A 14,409-nucleotide genomic window follows, 5' to 3' on the forward strand; every position below is an offset into this window, starting at 1 on the left:
TTGGGATTTCTTGACCTCTCTAGAAGGGTTTCTCCAATGGCTGGGAACTGATTTATATATATTTTAACACCCACTCAAAGCAGCTGTCCTGCCTCAGAGTGCCTGTTCTTCCAACAGGTTTGCCTGTCTGTCCAGCGGCCAGCCAATCACCTTCTGTCCCCCATCCCTGTCCACTCCCTCCTCCTTCCATTTCCCTCTGAGGCTCAGAGGCCTCAGATCCCTCACAGCTGCCTGCTGCCTTTCCAGGTCCCAGGGGGAGGGGAAGGCCGTCCGCAGAGTCATTACCCCCCCCCCCCCAATCTAGTGCCTGTTGCATTCCTGAATGCAACGCTCTTGGCCCCTAGTATAAAGAACTCGAAACACTGGAAAGTATACCAAGGCCAAACAGAGCTGCTAGTAATGTGTCCTCCTCATGGCAGCAAAAAAGGAACTGAGGGAAAGGGACTTCTCATCCTTGGAGCATGTGTTACGACTGGTGGGTAACCCAATGCACATGTGATTTCTGCGGGGAGGAATATCACTCTTTAGAGTTTTTAAGTTAGTCAAAACTTCTCCATGGCCAGCTTAATAGGGATGATGGGCCAGGAGGGAGTGGGAAGGGGAAGGGCCCCAGGTGGGCATGTACACAACTATGCTTCCCAACCATATTCTGCACGGTTGTGCCACTTCTGGAATTTCTCGAAGCCTGAAGAATATTTCAGGAGTTTCTCAATAGTAATAGAGAAAGACTAACCTAGACCATTTACGCACTAGGAACTTCACTGCCCTAGCTCCCGTACAGGAACACAAATCGGGGACAGATGAGGTGCACCGGGCCAAATGCTCCCCTGTGTGGGTGCAGGAAGAGGTGGGGCAACCTGCCACGACTAAAACTCCAGCCTGCAGCCCAGCATGAAACCTCCAGTGTGTAAACGGTCCTAGAGGAAATGACAGCTTTGGAGGGTGGACTCTATGGCACTCTCCGCCATTGAAGTCCCTCCCCTCCCCAAACTGTGTCATCTTTAGGGTCCCTCCCCAAATCCCCAGTTTTTCCCCAATCTGCAGCTGACAACCCTAGACTGCAAAGATGAAAACGTAACTTTCAGTGCTTAACTCAAGATGTAAAAAAATCCAGATTCTTCTTTTAGAATTTTAAATTTCCAGCACTCATGGTGACAGAGAGAGAGAGAAAAAAGCTTTATGTAAAGAGAGCGGGATAGTTATCATGGTTGCAGCTGTCCCACCACTGTCCCAGCTCTGTGTTTGTATACCCCCCCCCTGTCTAATGTCTCACAAGATTCTGTATACCCCAGCCTTTCTTACAAACTACCACCCAATCAGTTCTGGAAACACTGGTTCATGCAAATTTGCATAATGAAATTTATGTTTTATATAATTAATTCTATTGTACGTGGTTCTCCTCTCCCTCATCCTACCCTCACAACAAGGCATAGAGGGAGAATTGTTGGGCCAAAGTAAGTTTCATGATCAAGTAGGGATGGGAACCCTATCTGTACCCCCGAGTTCTCAGATGAGGTACCTCCAAAACTGTTAATGACCAGTCACAGGTCTTCAGCCTTTTGTCTCTTCTGTTTTAGCTTAGTTGGTTCCTTCTCTCACCCCTTGTGATTTGGTTGAGACGGCTGCTGTTCTATTTCTCCCCTTTCTGGCATTGTAATAGTCACTGAGCACCTGATTCCACCAGGCTCTGAGTTTAGCATGAAAAACTTTCATTTATATTACTGGTCTTACTCTCACATCCTGAAGGTTCTTTATCTTGGCGCTGCAATGAAGAGATCTACAATTATCTTGGGGGGCTGAGAATCGCCCCAAAGGAGAAAGCACATAAATAGAGCCGCAAAGGGTGAGAAACCCTCACATACAATTCATTATTTTACAGTGAAGATTCCCCTGCATATGCATGTGTGGAAGGCAAAGGCAGGGGAACAAAATCAGAAACAAGCCCAGTGTATCTTTGGTGAAAGATCATTGGCTGAAAGTTTGGATTGGCAGTGCATAAACTGAAGCGATCTGACGTGAAATGTCTAAATTGCACGGGATGATTTGTTCTTAGCTGGGACATGATTTGGGGTGTTTTTTTACTTTTGCTTTTATAGAGGGCAAACATCAGCTTGGCTGTGAGAGACCTCTCACCCCATGACATTTATATCATGCAGTAGTTAACTTTATATGATATGTACCTTGGCACCCAAATCAGTACTTTACTCTCACTGGAGTCCAGTTTTCCCTTGGCTTGTAAAGAATATTAAACCATTAGGGGCCTTAATAGACCTTGATTTTGGTAGAAATAGGTGTGTTTCAGTTTGGGGAGCACGGAGGACTTTGCAAAGGGTGCGTACCCTTTAAAAGTGCCACCGTTTCAATGGATGGGCAATTCAAGCAAGGAGAAATGTTCTAGCTGCATATTAGAGAGAATTTATTGAACATTGCTCCGAAAATGCATTAATTCTTATTGGAAGGAATTGTGCATGCCTGTACTTATAAGACATCAAGGCTGCATAGGAAAGAATTAATTAGGAAAATGATTTGTGCATGTGTGTGTTTAAATCCAGTGTTTATTGCAAAAACATATGGTCTATAATAATAATAAGAATACAGGTACATGCATATAACATGGAAAGATATAGTGTATATCAGGCTTTCTCTACCAGGGTTTCACGAAACCCTGGGGTTTCTTGATGGCCCCAGAAAGATTTCCCAAATGGGTGTGTGTTAATTATTTTTAATATACATTTTTAAATTCATCAAACATTTATCAGCTGATTTGACCAAATATTGTCATGTTGACCCTCCTCCCCCCAAAAAATGGTCAGTGATGGGCCTGGAGGGGATGGGAAGGGCAGGGATCTTATCCTCTGCTGCCCCAAACCCCCAAATTTCTATTTTGCACAAAAAAATGCACTTTGTTACCTTCCATCAGACATGTAACATTTCACAGTATCACAAGCATTTTCAAAATGCCCACGATTGTAGGACAATGCAAACCGGCACGGCAATCTTGGAACAAACCGTTTTCTGTTTCATGAAATTCAATCCCGCTACTGCAAATGAAAAATCCCAGGGCAAGCTCCGAGAAATAGCAAGGATAGATTTTCTGTGACTGCAGTTGATCTATCTCTTCAAGCTTCTTGCTCAGCGCATTGGTATCAGCTCAGAAAGCCTGAGCAGACATTATGAACCCCCCTGTCCTTTAGTTAGAGTTAATGGAGAAGGTATGCATGTGGCACTTTATGTGAAACCCTAACCTGGCATCACACTGGCTTTCGGCAGGGATATCAGACGATGTCTAGCTAGCTGGGAGAGGAGAGCTCTCGCGTGTGCCATTTCTCAGATTCAGATTCTCCCCCACCCGCACCCTGATGCTATTTTTCCAAGTGGGGCCTTACTATGGCAGAGCTGCTTTTAACCTTCCCCCCCAGAGCTGCTTTTAACCTTCACACCATAAGAGACTGTCATCACAGATCCTCCGTACCACATGTGGTTTGATGGTCATTCTTCTGTGGCAAAAGTGTTCTTTGAAGGAACCCCCTCCCCCCTTCTCCCTTCCACTCACTGGAGTTCTGAGATTTACTGCGTCTGAACCTGGAGATCCCCTTTAGCCACACAGGCTAGTAGCAATTGATGGGCCTATGAATATGTCAGCGTATGTCATATTAATGAATATTTCTAATCTCCTTGTAAATCCATCTGTGCTAACGGCCATCGTTGCACCCAACCCAACCAAAGGGTCTCAACAGTGCCATAATGCCTAATGGATTTATTGTGGCTAGGCGGGCCAATGCCTTCGTCATCATTTGGGGATGAAAAGTGCTTTTAAATCACAGCTGACTTTCAAGGCAAGGGACAAGTCGAGGTGGTTTGCTATTGCTTGTCTCTACTGAGCAACCCCAGGCTCCCTTGATGGTCTCTCCTCCAAGGACTAACCAGGGTTGACCCTGCTTAGCTTCTGAGGTCTAACATGATCTGGCTAGCCTGGGCCATCCAGGTCAGGGCCTTCGTCATTTACGTTGGAACAAATGTAATATCAATTATGCCTGCATGTGGCCTTGTGCCTTCTTCAAGTCTTCAAGGTGCTACAAGGTGCTTGGTTGTTTTCGATGCAATGTAAGGAGAACAGCTAACACTTCTGCAGTGGGCAGTTTCTTCTCTGTAGGCGAATAGGCAGCACCAAAAGTAGATGCTCCTGGCACAGAAACAGTAGGAGACTTATGGGGGAAGGGGATTTTATGACTTGTACTTGATTGGTAATGAGCCTCTTGTGGCGCAGAGTGGTAAGGCAGCCGTCTGAAAGCTTTGCCCATGAGGCTGGGAGTTCGATCCCAGCAGCCGGCTCAAGGTTGACTCAGCCTTCCATCCTTCCGAGGTCAGTAAAATGAGTACCCAGCTTGCTGCTGGGGGGTAAAACAGTAATGACTGGGGAAGGCACTGGCAAACCACCCCGTATTGAGTCTGCCATGAAAACGCTAGAGGGCGTCACCCCAAGGGTCAGACATGACTCGGTGCTTGCACAGGGGATACCTTTACCTTTTTACTTGATTGGAAGTGGCATCATGCTCCTCATTTGGAGGAAATTTCTAAACCAGGCTTTCTCAACCAGGGTTTCATGAAACCCTGGGGTTTCTTGACAGCCCTGGAAGGGTTTCCCAATTGGGTGGGAATTTTTTAAACCTTTTAAAATTTGTTAAATGTTCATCAGGTGATATGACCATATATGGTCATGTGGACCCATGGGGGCCCCCCAATGGCCAATGATGGGCCATAAGAGAGTATAAAGGGGAGGGGGCTCTGGGCGACTTGTACACTTGCTTCCCAAGCATATTCTGCACCATTGCGCCACTTCTAGAGTTTCTAGAATATTTCAGGGGGTTCTCAATGGTAAAGCAAAGTAGAGAAAGGCGGTTTTAAACAATATAGAATCCTGCTTATTTGTTAGAGCAGAAACCAAAGGCAGGCATACAGGCTCAGGGCCAGAGGAAATGTGACAGCCAGATATCCAGAGAGGCAAAATATTAATGGAATTTTTTGTTTTTTTCTGCTGGGTTGTCAAACTGATCCTTAGGCTTTGTAACCTGTTTTTTAGAGTTTAACTGTGTCTTGGAACATTTAATACATCCAGCTTGGTGCAGTGGTTAGGTGCGCCAACCTCTGAACAGGTGAGCCGGGTTTGATTCCCCATTCCTCCATATGCAGCCAGCTGGGTGACCTTGGTCTCATCGCAGCCTTGATAGTGCTGTTCTGATGAAGCAGCAATATCAGGTCTCTCTCTACCTCACCAACCTCACAGGGTGTCTGTTGTGGGGAGAGGAAGGGAAGGCAATTGTAAGCTGCTTTGAGACTTCTTCTGGTAGGGAAAAGTGGCATATGAAGAATTCCTGTGGGCATGGGTACAGCATCCTCCCATCATTACTGGACAGCAGCAATTAACATTTTCCAGTCATGGTTTATGTTTTTTTTTGAGGCTGAAGGAGTGAATTCTGTGATCATTTGAGCCTTGTCACACTCACAGACCCTCCCCCACCCTTTTAGTTTGGCTAGTGATGGAACTCAAGGATATAGGATAGACCAGGGGTAGTCAAACTGCGGCCCTCCAGATGTCCATGGACTACAGTTCCCAGGAGCCCCTGCCAGCGGTCGCTGGCAGGGGCTCCTGGGAATTGTAGTCCATGGACATCTGGAGGGCCGCAGTTTGACTACCCCTGGGATAGACCATGAAACAAATTATAAGTTGAGATAGGGGTGTTGCAGGGGCTTCAGTGCAAACTTAATATGTAAGTCAGGTAGGCCACGCAGGAAACAGAATTTGGGTGAAGTGCTTGGACATCCAAAGGTTAGAGAGGAGAAAAATATATATATGTGGACTGGGAAGGAGATTTGTATCCTTAGAGATCATACAGTGAGCCTTTGGAAGGAAGCATTGGATTTTATGATAATGTTAAATGGTGAAGGGGGATCAGAAAGTTAAATACAGTATTTGCTGGCGTATAAGACTACTTTCCCCCCCTGAAAAACATGCCTCCAAGAGGGGGGGTCATCCTATACGCCGGGTGCACTTCAGTACTGTAATGTAATGTAACAAACTCTATATTTAGAGTGGAAATGTTGGGGGGTCGTCTTATATGCCCAGTCGTTTTATACGCTGGCAAATACGGTAATTGGGAGGGCGATGTGCTGGAACAGGCCCTGCGGGTTCCTTGTTCTAATGGGAGAAGTGTCATTTATTCATCTGGCATAGGCCTCTTGCCACTACATCTCAATAAGGAGTTCATCTCGCCAGTTGTATTCCACAAGCCCCTCAGCACATGCAGGATTCTTCTCCAATGCCTCTAGAGAGGCCAGGTTTCCCATTCTCCACCAGCTTTCCCTGCTGCCACAGCTGGGTGGTGGGCTGGAAATTCTGCAGGGAATAGGGGATGGTTGACATTGCTGGCAGTGCCATGACATCACTTCCACTGTAACCTGGAAGTTATGCCCTTGCTTTGAATGACACTCAAACATTCTATATCGGCCTGGTGTGTTGCTGTTTTCTTGATTTATTGTGGTCATTATTTTGCTGTTTTTAAAAACCTTTTAAAAGCTCGGCTTGTATTTTATTTAATAAGGTAGGATAGATGTGTACCCCTCCCCCACCAAATAAAACATCTAAAAAAATAACCAATGCTATCAACATTAGGTTAGTCTGTGCCCTCTAGGAATGCCACATTCCTTTGCAGCTCTAAGCCTATTTTCTTCTCCTTTCTTTCCAGGGTCGTGGGAACAATGTGATCCATTGCCGGAAGGATGGTACCTGGAGTGGCTCCTTCCACCTCTGCAGGGGGATGCAAGGCCATTGTTCCCTTCCCAGTCAGCTGAACAGTGGGATCAAGCTGCAGTGTCCAGCAGGATACGGCATAGGTACGACGACTGATGAGCTAAAGCTTGGTTTGTTGTGCCAGGAGAAGAGCAAAAGAGGCAAAGAGCCCTTGAACCTGCCTTCACCAGTCAGCTCTTCTTTGAAAACAAAAGGGATAATTAATCCCCTTTTAAAAGCCAAGTCAGGCTTTCAGATGCCAGACCTCTGGATAATGTACAGTGCTCTCATGCCCTCTGACAACAGCGGAGCTTTCTTGAGGTCCTTGACGATGGCCCTCCGCAAGATTAAACAGCTAGACAACAGCAAGAGTGAGAGAACCAGAAGAGCCCTGCTGGATTAGGTTAGACTTCCAGCTTGTACAACAGTCTGTTCCCAGCAGGAGCCAGCTGGGTATTCTCAGGGTGTGAAGCAGTATTTATTTTATTAATTTGGGAATTTATATCCCGCATCTTAACCCGAAAGTCTTCGGATGTGTTTCAAAAATAAATAAGATACAGAGTAAAAAAAAAAACATAAACCTGACCCTCACCCCCTGGCAAAATAAGTAACCCTTATGCGTTGATGCCTGTCTGGGGTCCACCCACCTGAAACAAGCAAAAGTGTCTTTGGCTGCTTCCACACATGTTGGGTATCACTTTCAGTCTTTTTATGAGCTCTAGCAATCATTTGCAGTTGGATTTACATGAAAATGCTGCTGCAAACGATTGCTGAAGCTTGGTAAATGTGTATTATCATAAAGGTAAAGGTAAAGGTATCCCCTGTGCAAGCACCGAGTCATGTCTGACCCTTGGGGTGACGCCCTCTAGCGTTTTCATGGCAGACTCAATACGGGGTGGTTTGCCAGTGCCTTCCCCAGTCATTACCGTTTACCCCCCAGCAAGCTGGTTACTCATTTTACCAACCTCAGAAGGATGGAAGGCTGAGTCAACCTTGAGCCGGCTGCTGGGATTGAACTCCCAGCCTCAAGGGCAGAGCTTTCAGGCTGCATGTCTGCTGCCTTACCACTCTGCGCCACAAGAGGCTCTAAATACATGCATGAAAACAGCCAAATGTTCAGTATATGTGTCCTCAAGACTCTCCTAATGCGGGGAAAAGTAGGAGTTCTTGGCCAGATGGTGATGATGATGAAGATGATGAAGATGATGATGATGATTTAATTTCTTACCTGCCACTCCCAATAAGGTTCGGGACAGGTTACAAAATGTGCATAAAAACCTCATTGCACGGACATCATTGGTCTCTCTTTCTGATTCCATATCTAGCAGATTAAAATCAGTGCCCTGAAGCAAGTAATGTTGAACAAATACTGGAGGCTCCCCAACAAAAAGGAGAAAAATCTTAACCCAAACAAGAGTCCAGGAACCAAAAAAAGGTTAAGAAAAATAAAAATACCAGTATTTATTGACAATACAATATATTATCAATAAATACTGGTATTTTTACAACTAGCTTATATTTTAGAAACCTTATGGTGCGTGCCCATTCAGCATATAGACATTTCCCTTTTGGTTAACCAACTACTTGCGGGACCAGGGTTCAAATCCCCTCTCAGCCATAATTCTCACTGAGATCCTTAAGCTAATTGCTCTCTCTCAGCCTAACTTACCTTACACTGGACCAGAATAAGGGCAGTACCATGTATACTAGTCTTTCTCAGTCTGAAATATTCTTCAGGCTTTGAGAAACCCCAGCAGTGATACAATCATGCAGAATATGGTTGGGAAGCATAGCTGTGTACATGCCCACCTGGGCCCCCCCCACCCCCTCCAGGCCTATCATTGCCCATTTTGGGAGGGGGTGTGTGAGTCATAATGAACATATATAGTCATATCACCTGATTCAGGAATCCCTTCCAGGGCCATGAAGAAAAACGAGAAAGCCTGATGTCCACTGTGCATCTGGGGATGAAAGAAGGGATAAAGATTTGGCAAGATCAATGCAGACTTCAAGACTGTCAGCCCAAGGCTATTCTAGCCAGATGTGTATCCAGATTTAAATCCTCAGTTGAGCTAGCTGTGCAGCAGTGCAGTCATATGAAGTTGTCACTTGCTTTGCACGTGTCAAAATTTGACAACTTTTCTCAGCTCCAGTTGTTTGTTGAAGTGTGAACTGAGTAGGGGATGGACCAATCCATTCATTGTCTTTACCATGTGGTTAGGCAAATGTTTGTTCTTCCCTCCTTCTCCAAGATTATTTGGAGAGAGTCATGCACGGTAATACAACCATAAAGTTGGAAGGTCCAGGGTCATTTAGTTCAACCCTCAGCAGAATGTAGAGAATTCACAACTACCTGCCCACCCACAGTAAGCCCAATTCTATGCCCAGATGATGCCCCCCCCCCAAAACACCACACACACACACACACACATACACACCAGAATCCCTGGCCAGTGGCGATTAGCATTTCCCTGGGCATGCAAGAAAGGGCCACAAGAACCAAGCACAGACTCAATCCTTTCTGCCCACACACTCACAATCTGCCTAAATTCACAGAATCCAAGCATGAAGCTGTAAGAGTGGCTTATATCTGATATGCTGGAAGTCAGTTTGGCTTAGTGGTTAAGTGCAGCAGTCTCTAATCTGGAGAGCCAGGTCTGATTCCCCACTCCTCCACATACAGTCACCTGGGTGACCTTTGGCTAGTCACAGTCCTGTTAGACTGTGCTTCTGTGTCAGAGCTCTCTTAGCCCCAGCTACCCTACAGGATGTCTGTTGTGGGGAGAGGAAGGGAAGGTGATTGTAAACTGCTTTGAGACTCCTTTGGGTCTCTTCTTCTAATTCTTATCTTCACACAACCACGTGCATTTCCCATCAGATGTTATATTGAACTGAAGCTGAGACCTGCATTTTGTTTTCTCTGCATCCCCAAATGGGGGAAAGATATGTTGCCTTTGCCAGATGTTTCACTGTGTTGTTTTGAGGATACAGTGTATTCTGCCCTTATCCCCATAGAGCAAGGGCAAGCTATACACATGATAGATATATATGATGCTTTTGCATCCAATTTTGGCTGTTTCTGGGTAGCATGCAAAGTTACTCTTTAAAAAAATGGGAATGTCTGTTTCAGGCCATAAAGAGCATCTGTGTCGTCCCCTCCCCCCCCCTGCAAGTCTAAGGGTGTTTTCACAACTGATGCTAAAAGACCTTTTAGTCTGGAATCCATCAGTTGCCAGTGTTAAAGCTGGATGGAAAGTGGAAGTTGGCCAATTTTAAAAGGAATGCATATTTTAATCTTACTACATTTATAACCCCCACCCACTTCTCCTTTGGAGCTCAAGGCGGAGTACATTGGGGGTTCCCAGGGGTTCTCTCATCCAAACACTGGCCAGATGTGGTTCTTTCAGCAAGACTGCTGCATCTTCAGACTTTGCACCTTGAGATCCATGGATATTCAGTATTTTAAAAGTCCTGTAATACTAAAACATCTTAAAATCTATATCTGACAAAGAGATTTACACTCAAAAGCTTATACCCAGAAACTCTTGTTGGTATCTAAGGTGCTCTTGAATGTAAAGCTAGTTTCCCTAAATTGTTGCAGTTTCGGTTGCATCCTTTTCTTTGAACTTTTGGGCCACACAATTAAATTAGAAATGTGTCTTCCAGATCCAGAGGGAGAAGAAGGTACAGTGCATCATTTGGCTTCTTGTTCAAAAGTTGCTGTTGCTGCTGTTTCTTGGTGGGCTGCACATTTTTGGCCCAGTTTGTGATCACTTTCAACTGAAGTGTTGACAAGGGTTGCCAGCCAAGAACTGACAATCCTTCAGAATTTGTGGGTGATGGGGAGTGGCACTATGCACCATCACAATGTGGCTTTTGGTTTATACGCATAAGTGATGTCATTTTGGAGACAAAGCAGAGATCATACTGCAAAATTGCTCTCTCCCATCCTCAAAATGCTCCTCCTGGATTGAAGATCCCTAATGGTAGCCTGAAGTTTGAGTGTGAGAACTTACCTACAGTCTTAGACAAATGGCAAGCCTATTGTGGACAAGCACAAGGTTGTCTTTGGCTGTGCATAACTAGCATGTGGATTCTGATTCTTGGGTGTACTGACTGTGCTAATTAGAGACCTTGCCTTCACAGAGTTTGACACAGACCAAAAGCTATCTGATTCAGCCTAAAGCAAGGCTTATCAATTGCATCAGATCTCTGCAGTTCAATCTAAATCAAAGTGTGTTACAATCCAAAAATAAGTGCACAGCAGAAAATTTAAGTCTGTTGTCTACAACCATTAGTGCATAGGCTAAAAGAAACAATAACACAATGTTGCAAAGTATAATTAACAAGAAAAGGTAATTGAACAAGCAGCTGAGAGAGTTTTACTAAACAGTTCTTGGGATGAAGACTGTCCTATTATGCTTTCACTGTGCATGTTGGTCACATTTTCTTTGTTGTTTTGCATTGATTTTCCTCACTTCAACGTTAAGTTTGCTTTCTGATTGCTGTTTCTTTGGATTTTCTGAGAGTGCTTTTGTGTTAATTTCCCCCTTTTTTAGCTTCTAAGCCAAAAATAATTCAAAACATACAGATTCAGATCCCCTCTACCCTCATCAAGGTTGTTCTGCCTACTTTGCACCTTGTGTCACCCTCCCTCCTACATCAGTGTACAAGCTTCATTTTCCCCTTATTTTTTTAACAAGCGGCATGAGTCGTGTGATTATGAGACTATTACTAGTCTTGGATCCCTGAATAATAATTTAAAAAATAATAAAATATGGGAGGAAGTTTAAGAGGAGCTGCATGATGTTTAGTTCCTTCCAAAGAAGGATTAGAGAGCAGGCAAACAGCAATGTCCCCAGTGCAAAACCAAAAACATACACACACAGAAAAGATTTCAGTACTGCATGCAAACAAATAAAGGGTCCGGGAATCATCAGCACATAATGAAATTGACAGAGAAGGACTCTGGAATGGAAGCCTAAGGCTTTTCCCTTTCATGCTTTAGTGCAGGGGTAGTCAACCTGTGGTCCTCCAGATGTTCATGGACTACAATTCCCATGAGCCTCTGCCAGCAAACGATGGCAGGGGCTCATGGGAATTCTAGTCCATGAACATCTGGAGGACCACAAGTTGACTACCCCTGCTTTAGTGAACAAAGTGGTTGGGCCTTCTGCAATTTGGCAAACTTAAGAATCACTTGAGATCAAGTCATTTAGAAGACTGAGTACAGTCTGCATAGGACAGACTTTCAAAACTGTCAAGATCACAGCCAATGTGCAGGATCAAATTAGGGAATCGCAAACCTTTCTAAAGTAGAATCCCCAATTCTTTAGCCTTTCCTCAAAGTGAAGATTTTCCAACAATTTGACAGTTTATTTTGCCGTTTACTTTTCCAGCTCTACAGTAGCCCTGATCACATTGTACAGAGAATTGGCATACAACCCACATACACTATACATTTGATTGTTCATTATACATGCATTGAGTAAATCTCGCATTGTTACATTCAACATACATATAGTACATGTGATTTAAACCCCACACTTATCTCTGGTTTCCTTTGTAAAGTGAATGTGCATGGGCTGTTTCTTCCAAACAGATGCTTGTACGTGTTTCTTACAAACAGATGTGTAAGCGCATATATTTCCTGTAACATGTGAACAGGGCTAATGCCCTCTTTTGATCTGTGTTGACAAGAGTGTGTGTGCCCCTCCCTCCAAATCCACATGCATTACTTTTACGTGAGAGGTGGAATGCTGAGATTTCAGCAGACCCGGGACAGATGATAGATGTAAGCAGCCTTCTTCTGGGCTGCAGGTTACCAGTTCAGCAGATATGTCTTGTGGGTAGAGCTCCGGGAGAAGGGTAGGGGGGCTTCTGCCAGCCACACTCTTCTCTCCTTCACTGTCCTTTTGAACTTCCAAATTCCCCTCTCACTCTGCTCCCTCATTATAGGCTAACTATTGTGAGGAACCAGGAGTTGCATGGCTCCTGTCCCGAGGGGGGCGAGGAACGCGACCTGGATGAGCTCACCACTCTGTAATGATGCCAATTATGGATCGTATATCAAAACAATTCAGGTCCGCTCCTCTGCTGAAGTGCAAATTGCACCGCTGGCGAGCAAGGAGACGGCAGCAGCATCTTTTTGCCTGACGATGTGTTTTCCCCCCTGGAGACGAGGTGACCTTTAGATACTTACCAAGGGTTGTTGAACGGGGTAATTTTCTTTTGAGCCTTTCCCCCCTTCTTCCTACAGACAGGATGCTGTTTCCCTCTATAGTGGCAGAGGTAGTGCAGGGGAAATAATCAGGGAAAAGTCTGCTCTAGACAAGATGGTGTTGCCGTCAGCTGTCCTGGTTCCCCTCCCCTTCCCCGACACATGTCAAGACAGGGAGAAAATGTGGAATAATACCAAAATTACATCTTCCCTATCACCCCTTTTTGCTTGAGACCCAGCAGTGTTCACAGGTAGATTGCGAAGGCAGTTGCTCTGCCAGTCTGTTTTGCCCCTGCAGCTGACTTCCAGAGGTCCACTGCCCTGTGAATGTAGTTTCTAATGACTTATGATGGCTAATTCATGAATGGCAGGTCAGTCACATTTTACCCTCATGGCAATCATGGAAGGCTGGACATCCCTTCCATATTGCGGCAAAACCCTCCTTGGATGAGAAACTCAAAGGGTTTTGTCACATGCTGTTCTTAGGGTAGGTTTGACAAAAAAAACCTGTGAGGCAAAACCCATGGTACCCAGAAATACAAGGGGTGCTAGGGTGCACCCATCCTTCCTGGGTGCTGGCCCTGCTGCCCCTGCTCCCTGCTTGATCTTGAGATCCAGTGCAGTGTAGCTCTTTAACCACAAGATTCGAATCTCAAGAGCCGGGTCTGATCACCCACGGCTCCTTCATGTGCAGGCACCTGGGTTGCCAACCTTCAGGTGAGGGCCTGGAAATCTTTAGGAATCACAACTGATCTCTAGACACCAGTTCCTTTGGAGAAAACAGCTGGAAGGAAGAAGGAAGGAAGGAAGGAAGGAAGGAAGGAAGGAAGGAAGGAAGGAAGGAAGGAAGGAAGGAAGGAAGGAAGGAAGGAAGGAAGGAAAATGAGGAAGGAAGGAAGGAAGGAAGGAAGGAAGGAAAATGAGGAAGGAGGGAAGGAAGGAAGGAAGGAAGGAAGGAAGGAAAGAAGAAGAAGAAGAAAGAAGAAGAAGAAGAAGAAGAAGAAGAAGAAGAAGAAGAAGAAGAAGAAGAAGAGTTGGTTCTTATATGCCACTTTTCCCTACCCGAAGGAGGCTCAAAGCGGCTTACAGTCGCCTTCCCATTCCTCTCCCCACAACAGACACCCTGTGAGGTGGGTGAGGCTGAGAGAGCCCTGATATCACTGCTCAGTCAGAACAGTTTTATCAGTGCTATGGCGAGCCCAAGGTCACCCAGCTGGTTGCATGTGGAGGAGTGCAGAATTGAACCTGGCATGCCAGATTAGAAGTCCGCACTCCTAACCACTACACCAAACTGGAAAGAGGAAGAAGGAAAGAAGACATTAAAAAAAGAAGGAAGCAAGACAGAAAGAAGGATGGGATGAAGGAATGAACAAATGAAGACAACAAAAAGAGGCAGGAAGGC

The 14,409-nt window shown here is 45.2% G+C and overlaps 1 protein-coding gene across 1 annotated transcript in view; it reads left to right on the forward strand.

Moving 5' to 3' along the window:
- Positions 1 to 14,409, forward strand: part of PAPPA (pappalysin 1) — a 286,657-nt gene that overhangs the window by 207,971 nt on the left and 64,277 nt on the right. Inside the window, exon 18 of the mRNA XM_077305078.1 lies at positions 6,744 to 6,891. Within this exon, the coding sequence (XP_077161193.1) occupies positions 6,744 to 6,891 (148 nt within the window). The remainder of the gene's footprint in view (positions 1 to 6,743; positions 6,892 to 14,409) is intronic.

The sequence above is a fragment of the Paroedura picta genome, chromosome 12 (genome assembly GCF_049243985.1).
Source record: "Paroedura picta isolate Pp20150507F chromosome 12, Ppicta_v3.0, whole genome shotgun sequence".
NCBI classification, from domain to species: domain Eukaryota; kingdom Metazoa; phylum Chordata; class Lepidosauria; order Squamata; family Gekkonidae; genus Paroedura; species Paroedura picta.